This window comes from Protomyctophum parallelum (assembly GCF_964188405.1).
Source record: "Protomyctophum parallelum genome assembly, chromosome: 17".
Taxonomy (NCBI): domain Eukaryota; kingdom Metazoa; phylum Chordata; class Actinopteri; order Myctophiformes; family Myctophidae; genus Protomyctophum; species Protomyctophum parallelum.
Genome location: NC_139719.1, coordinates 42,652,542 through 42,660,344, shown reverse-complemented (window position 1 = coordinate 42,660,344; position 7,803 = coordinate 42,652,542). Strand labels below are relative to the sequence as shown.

At 46.1% G+C, this 7,803-nt stretch overlaps 1 protein-coding gene across 2 annotated transcripts in view; it reads right to left on the bottom strand.

The window, feature by feature from the left end:
• Positions 1-855: 855 nt before the first annotated feature.
• mapk8b (mitogen-activated protein kinase 8b) overlaps positions 856-7,803 on the bottom strand; it is a 102,943-nt gene continuing 95,995 nt past the window's right edge. The window contains exon 11 of one of the 2 annotated variants that reach the window (XM_083788154.1): positions 856-1,247. In XM_083788154.1, the coding sequence (XP_083644280.1) occupies positions 1,054-1,247 (194 nt within the window). In that variant the 3' untranslated portion in view covers positions 856-1,053. Of the gene's footprint in view, positions 1,253-7,803 lie in introns of both variants that reach the window. The other variant, XM_083788155.1, reaches the window with a different exon arrangement.

Here is a 7,803-nt window from a genome sequence, read left to right as displayed (position 1 = left end):
TGTCAATTAAATTATGTGTCAAAACTCATTTTTCGAAGAAAAAACAAAAATATATTTACCATAAAATCTGTACAAACTCAATCTTACATTTATATGGCAAAGTTGTAATAGCAGTAGATTAAAAAGAAAAAAAAGAAAATAAACGAATGGTCTTTAAAAAGAGAGAAAACAAAAAGAAAACGGATCAAAAATAGAGATCACATCATTAGAAGATTTTTCGACATCTCATTTTAAATCCTCACCGTCGTTTAATTGCAAAACCGCAATTATAGTGAAATCGTAAAAGTTCTCGTCTCAATAAGAAAATAAAAAAATTAAATAAATTACAGCAAAGATTAAAAAAAAACAAAAAAAAAAGTAATAAGAGTCTTGATAAAAACAAAAACAAAAAAATCAAACGGCTAAAAAAAACACTACCATTACCCAAGAAGACGAGCGAAGAGGAACGCGATGAGGGGCTAAAGACTGAGGGGGAGGGGCCAGTGTTGGTGGAAGGCGGGCCATTGTAATCCAAGCAGGTTGGTTGGGCGGGAGGGTGGTGTGGTGGGGGGGCTTGGCCTAGCCACCGACTAGACCAATGGCGTGGCCGAGCCACCGACTAGACCAATGGCGTGGCCGAGCCACTGACTAGACCAATGGCGTGGCCGAGCCAAACGAGTGAAAATAGCAGATCTACAAGCGGCTACTTTCACTACTACTTTAAAACATTTTGTTTTCTAATTTATGGAATTCTTCTTTTTATTAATTTTCTTCGCCGAATTGCTGAAATACACATTTAAATTTTTATTGAATGAAATTGGGGGGGGGGGGGGGGGAGATTTTTTAAAATGTTTTTGAAATGATAACAAAAAATAAAAATAATAATAATAAAAATAAAAAAACTATGTAGGAAACAAAAAATTAAGGGACCAATAAAGATGTCCCGCTCCACCGTTTGGTAAGCAGTGGAACCAGATCACTCTGGGCTCGCTGATCCATCCCTCCATCCATCGCTGCATCCATCCCTCCCTCCATCGCTCCATCCCTCCATCCCTCGCTCCATCGCCGTCATCATCATCTGCAGCAGCTGGTCACCGTGGCGGCGACAGCGGAGGGTGTTGCCGTGGTGACGACGGCGGGTGCGGGGTCTGTGGAGGAGGAGGAGGAGGAGGCGTGGTTGACGGAGGCTGAGGCAGAGGAGGAGGAGGAGGAGGAGGAGGGGGGGTGCTGCTGCTGCTGGTGGGGGGGGCTGCTGCTCACTGCTGCACCTGTGCTATGAGGGACACACACATACACATACACACACGCGCCTGTTGTCAGTGCTGCACGCCGCGCACGTACGTACACACGCACGTTGTGCATGCACGCACGCACGCATGCTGCGCATCCACGCACAACGTGACCTAGTTTTCTTTGTCTCTCTGTCTCTCCACCTATTTTAGTTAACAGAAAATATATATTTTTTTGAAGTTGGGAAAATCCCAACCTCAAAATGTATTTTCTGTAACTTTGGGGACACCATGAATTTCATCCGATCCGGAACTCGAGAGAACTCGTGGCGTATGTCAGACGAGACGTGTTGAAATTGATTAAAAAAATCACACCTGTGTGAACTGAGTGGTGTAACTCCCCTTTCCCCCCCCCCCCCACCTCTCTCTCTCTCTCTCTCTCTCTCTCTCTCATTAGCAGGCAACAGTGCAGCTCTCTCCGTTTCTGGCACAACAGCGCCCCCCCTACTGGTAGTCATAGTCATATACTGGTGCTCATTAACCAACACATAGGTGAACCAACACGGACATTGCTGTTCCTCGGAGTGGTTGCACCACTCAAAAATAGATGAATTATAGCAGAGATAAATTGGACTTTAATTGGATGAGGACATTATCATCAGATTGGGCATGTTGTTGTTGTTGTATTCACAATAAGCAGCAGGATAACCACTGGGAGGCAAAGTGGAGCTGAGAGATTGATGGAATGCATTGAAAGAGACCTGTGTGGAGTCTGTGGTATGTGTATGAATAAACTCTCTCTCTCTCTCTCTGGTTGCAAGGAGTTGCATGGCGAAGCATTGGTGTGGTTTGGGTCTAAAATAATTAACACACGCATCATATGTTGTGCTCTCTAGCTAGGGGCAACTGGCAGCCCGGGGGCCACATGCGGCCCCCACCTTCACTTAATGTGGCCCTCAGGTTAATGTCAGAATACTGATTATAATATTGGTTCCAGCTGTTTACAATTCCACAACATGCAAAACATGACCTGCTTTAATTACTTCAGTCTAAATTAGTAGCTCAATGCTTCAACACACGTATAATGAATGGCATTTGAAATTACATAAAAATGTAAATTTTCAGGATTCCATTTAGAATATAGCAAAGATAGCCGATCTACAAGCTCAAAACGTGTCGCAGCGCGACGCGTTTTGAGCTTGTAGATCGGCTATCTTTGCTACGACAGTAATATATGGCCCTAGGGAGTGAGTGTGGAAATATAGTGGCTCCTCTCCATGGTCAAAGTTGCACCACCCCTGAGTTAGACGGTACCTCCTGATACCGTGGAGCCCGTCCTCCTCTATGGCTGTGAATGCTGGACACTAACACAAGCCCGACAGAACCCCCCGGACGGGTCCCTGCTACACCAGAACCCCCCGGACGGGTCCCTGCTACACCAGAACGTTAACGTGTGGTTCTGAACATCAACCAGGACGAGCACATCACCAACAAGCGTCTGTACGGGGCATTACCAAGTGTATCAGAGAAGATAGCAGTGAGGAGGATGAGACTATAGCTGACCACTGTACGGGGCATTACCAAGTGTAACAGAGAAGATAGCAGTAAGGAGGATGAGACTATCTGACCACTGTACGGGGCATTACCAAGTGTATCAGAGAAGATAGCAGTAAGGAGAATGAGACTATAGCTGACCACTGTACGGGACATTACCAAGTGTATCAGAGAAGATAGCAGTAAGGAGGATGAGACTAGCTGACCACTGTACGGGGCATTACCAAGTGTATCAGAGAAGATAGCAGTAAGGAGGATGAGACTATAGCTGGCCACTGTACGGGGCATTACCAAGTGTATCAGAGGAGATAGCAGTAAGGAGGATGAGACTATAGCTGACCACTGTACGGGGCATTACCAAGTGTAACAGAGAAGATAGCAGTAAGGAGGATGAGACTATAGCTGACCACTGTACGGGGCATTACCAAGTGTAACAGAGAAGATAGCAGTAAGGAGGTTGAGACTATCTGACCACTGTACGGGGCATTACTAAGTGTATCAGAGAAGATAGCAGTAAGGAGGTTGAGACTATCTGACCACTGTACGGGGCATTACCAAGTGTAACAGAGAAGATAGCAGTAAGGAGGATGAGACTAGCTGACCACTGTACGGGACATTACCAAGTGTATCAGAGAAGATAGCAGTAAGGAGGATGAGACTATAGCTGACCACTGTACGGGGCATTACCAAGTGTATCAGAGAAGATAGCAGTAAGGAGGTTGAGACTATCTGACCACTGTACGGGGCATTACTAAGTGTATCAGAGAAGATAGCAGTAAGGAGGTTGAGACTATAGCTGACCACTGTACGGGGCTTTACCAAGTGTATCAGAGAAGATAGCAGTAAGGAGGATGAGACTATCTGACCACTGTACGGGGCATTACCAAGTGTATCAGAGGAGATAGCAGTAAGGAGGATGAGACTATAGCTGGCCACTGTACGGGGCATTACCAAGTGTATCAGAGAAGATAGCAGTAAGGAGGTTGAGACTATAGCTGGCCACTGTACGGGGCATTACCAAGTGTAACAGAGAAGATAGCAGTAAGGAGGTTGAGACTATAGCTGGCCACTGTACGGGGCTTTACCAAGTGTATCAGAGAAGATAGCAGTAAGGAGGATGAGACTATCTGACCACTGTACGGGACATTACCAAGTGTATCAGAGAAGATAGCAGTAAGGAGGTTGAGACTATAGCTGGCCACTGTACGGGGCATTACCAAGTGTAACAGAGAAGATAGCAGTAAGGAGGATGAGACTATCTGACCACTGTACGGGGCTTTACCAAGTGTATCAGAGAAGATAGCAGTAAGGAGGTTGAGACTAGCTGACCACTGTACGGGACATTACCAAGTGTATCAGAGAAGATAGCAGTAAGGAGAATGAGACTATAGCTGACCACTGTACGGGACATTACCAAGTGTATCAGAGAAGATAGCAGTAAGGAGGATGAGACTAGCTGACCACTGTACGGGGCATTACCAAGTGTATCAGAGAAGATAGCAGTAAGGAGGATGAGACTATAGCTGGCCACTGTACGGGGCATTACCAAGTGTATCAGAGGAGATAGCAGTAAGGAGGATGAGACTATAGCTGACCACTGTACGGGGCATTACCAAGTGTAACAGAGAAGATAGCAGTAAGGAGGATGAGACTATAGCTGACCACTGTACGGGGCATTACCAAGTGTATCAGAGAAGATAGCAGTAAGGAGGATGAGACTATAGCTGACCACTGTACGGGGCATTACCAAGTGTATCAGAGAAGATAGCAGTAAGGAGGTTGAGACTATCTGACCACTGTACGGGGCATTACTAAGTGTATCAGAGAAGATAGCAGTAAGGAGGTTGAGACTATAGCTGACCACTGTACGGGGCTTTACCAAGTGTATCAGAGAAGATAGCAGTAAGGAGGATGAGACTATCTGACCACTGTACGGGGCATTACCAAGTGTATCAGAGGAGATAGCAGTAAGGAGGATGAGACTATAGCTGGCCACTGTACGGGGCATTACCAAGTGTATCAGAGAAGATAGCAGTAAGGAGGTTGAGACTAGCTGACCACTGTACGGGGCATTACCAAGTGTAACAGAGAAGATAGCAGTAAGGAGGTTGAGACTATAGCTGGCCACTGTACGGGGCATTACCAAGTGTATCAGAGAAGATAGCAGTAAGGAGGATGAGACTATAGCTGGCCACTGTACGGGGCATTACCAAGTGTAACAGAGAAGATAGCAGTAAGGAGGATGAGACTATAGCTGACCACTGTACGGGGCATTACTAAGTGTATCAGAGAAGATAGCAGTAAGGAGGATGAGACTATAGCTGACCACTGTACGGGGCATTACTAAGTGTATCAGAGAAGATAGCAGTAAGGAGGATGAGACTATAGCTGACCACTGTACGGGGCATTACCAAGTGTATCAGAGAAGATAGCAGTAAGGAGGATGAGACTATAGCTGGCCACTGTACGGGGCTTTACCAAGTGTAACAGAGAAGATAGCAGTAAGGAGGTTGAGACTATAGCTGGCCACTGTACGGGGCATTACCAAGTGTATCAGAGAAGATAGCAGTAAGGAGGATGAGACTATAGCTGGCCACTGTACGGGGCATTACCAAGTGTATCAGAGAAGATAGCAGTAAGGAGGATGAGACTAGCTGACCACTGTACGGGGCATTACCAAGTGTATCAGAGAAGATAGCAGTGAGGAGGTTGAGACTAGCTGACCACTGTACGGGGCATTACCAAGTGTAACAGAGAAGATAGCAGTAAGGAGGATGAGACTATCTGACCACTGTACGGGGCATTACCAAGTGTAACAGAGAAGATAGCAGTGAGGAGGTTGAGACTAGCTGACCACTGTACGGGGCATTACCAAGTGTAACAGAGAAGATAGCAGTAAGGAGGATGAGACTATCTGACCACTGTACGGGGCATTACCAAGTGTAACAGAGAAGATAGCAGTGAGGAGGTTGAGACTAGCTGACCACTGTACGGGGCATTACCAAGTGTATCAGAGAAGATAGCAGTAAGGAGGATGAGACTATAGCTGACCACTGTACGGGCCATTACCAAGTGTATCAGAGAAGATAGCAGTGAGGAGGTTGAGACTATAGCTGGCCACTAGCTGCCACCGACACCAAGAACTCCCAGACAAAAAGCTTGTACTGTGGGAACCAACAACGCATCGTTCGAGAGGACGTCCCACACCTACCTACCTATGTGGAGGTACTAAAAAAGTTGCTGGTGGAGAAAGCACAAAGACCAGATGTATGGAGAACCGAGATGACTGGAGACGCAGTTGGAGGGCTTGTCTGAGGACGACGTAGAGAGAGAGAGACCTCAGTAGAAGTGTGCACATCGGAAGACAAGATATCAGAAAACAGGAGTAAGCTTCTGACTGGGCAGTGTGGGGACTGTCGGTGCCCATCTAAGATCTAATCTGAACAGGCATCTTCTATTTAACAATACCGAGCGGTCAGCCCCTAGCCTACTGTGTGTCTCTGTCCCTGGTGCTGAAACCGTCAAATCCTTAATACATTTTTGTAATATATATTTACATTTTAAGCGTAAAATCCAGACATCCAGGAACCAGGTTTTTGTGTGTTTATTTTATTTTATTTTTATCTTCATCTGAAGCTGACCGAGGCCATTACAGATGACCAATCACCGTCAGCTCACAGCTTATTCTGTTCTTAGTGGCTTAATTGTTATATTTTACTTTATTTTTATTTGATTTAATTTAATTCTTTATTTGATAATTTTTTTTGGGAGACTATAGCCCTATACAGCCAATGGGACACTAAGCCCCACGGCCAATGGGACACTAAAGCAGTATTAATGTGTCATATTTTTATTATTTTTATTGTCCTTTATGGTGGGCACGCTTTTATGTTTTATCTTTGGTTTTCATGGCTGCCAGTTCCCACCTGATGTCGTGTGGGAGTTCTGATTGGTCCAGACCGTACTGAATAACTCCTATCTTACACAAGGTCTTAAGACTAGGACTCAAGTCTAAGATGAACAGCTCATCAGAACCCTCTGATGAGCTGTCTACTTTGTATCCTCCGAAGAGGATGATACGATCTCCCACAATGCAACAGTTCATACCACGCATTGGACATGGTACTCTCCCCTTGGGCTCAACCTTCTTCCAGGAGAAGGTCTCTGGACTGAGTTTCCACACATCATAGAAGGTCTCATTGTACAATATGTACAGCTCTCCATTGTAGGTAAAGGCTGAATGACGCCCGCGTCTCCATGGAAGGAGCTGTGCAGAAGGTGTGTTGAGCCAGTGGTCGGTCTCTGTGTCAAACACTCTGATGGTGCTGTCGTACCTCCGGGTCTCCATCAGGCCCCCAAATACAAACATCTTTGTCCCGATTAAGGTGGCAGAGTGAGCCCATGTAGCAGGAGATGGAGTTCCTCTGGTGTTAATTACAGTCCAGACCATTGTGCTGGTGTCCAACTTGTACATGTCATTAGTGGTTCCAGTCAGCTTGGCCAATCCTCCATGGATAAACATGACCTTCTCCAACACACAGGCTGAGTGGTAGCACCTCTCCTTTGGAACAGTGCCAGAAACGCTGGGTTTGAACCATCTGTGGGCGTCGACATCAAATGCATAAAGCACATTGCAGTAAGGCATCCCTCCCCAGATGTAGACTGTATCTTCAACCAACACAGCTGTGTGGCCGTAGCACCTGGATGGAACCTCTAGGGGGCGTCCTCCTCCTCTTCCAGAGTTCACTGGGGTCAGCTTGCTCCAGCATAAAGACACTGTGTTGAAGACGTGAACATCAATGTCATCATGGCCTCCTCCAAAGCAGTACATCTTGTCCTGCAGCACCACAGCTGCGAGAGATCTCTCTGCTCCTCCTTTCAGATGGACGGTCCAGCGGATCATTCTAACGTCACAATGTTCTGTCTCTCTCTGTCCGACAATGCAGTTATGTCTCTCTGTCCCACAATGCAGTTATGTCTCTCTGTCCCACAATGCAGTTCTGTCTCTATGTCCCACAATGCAGTTCTGTCTCTCTGTCCC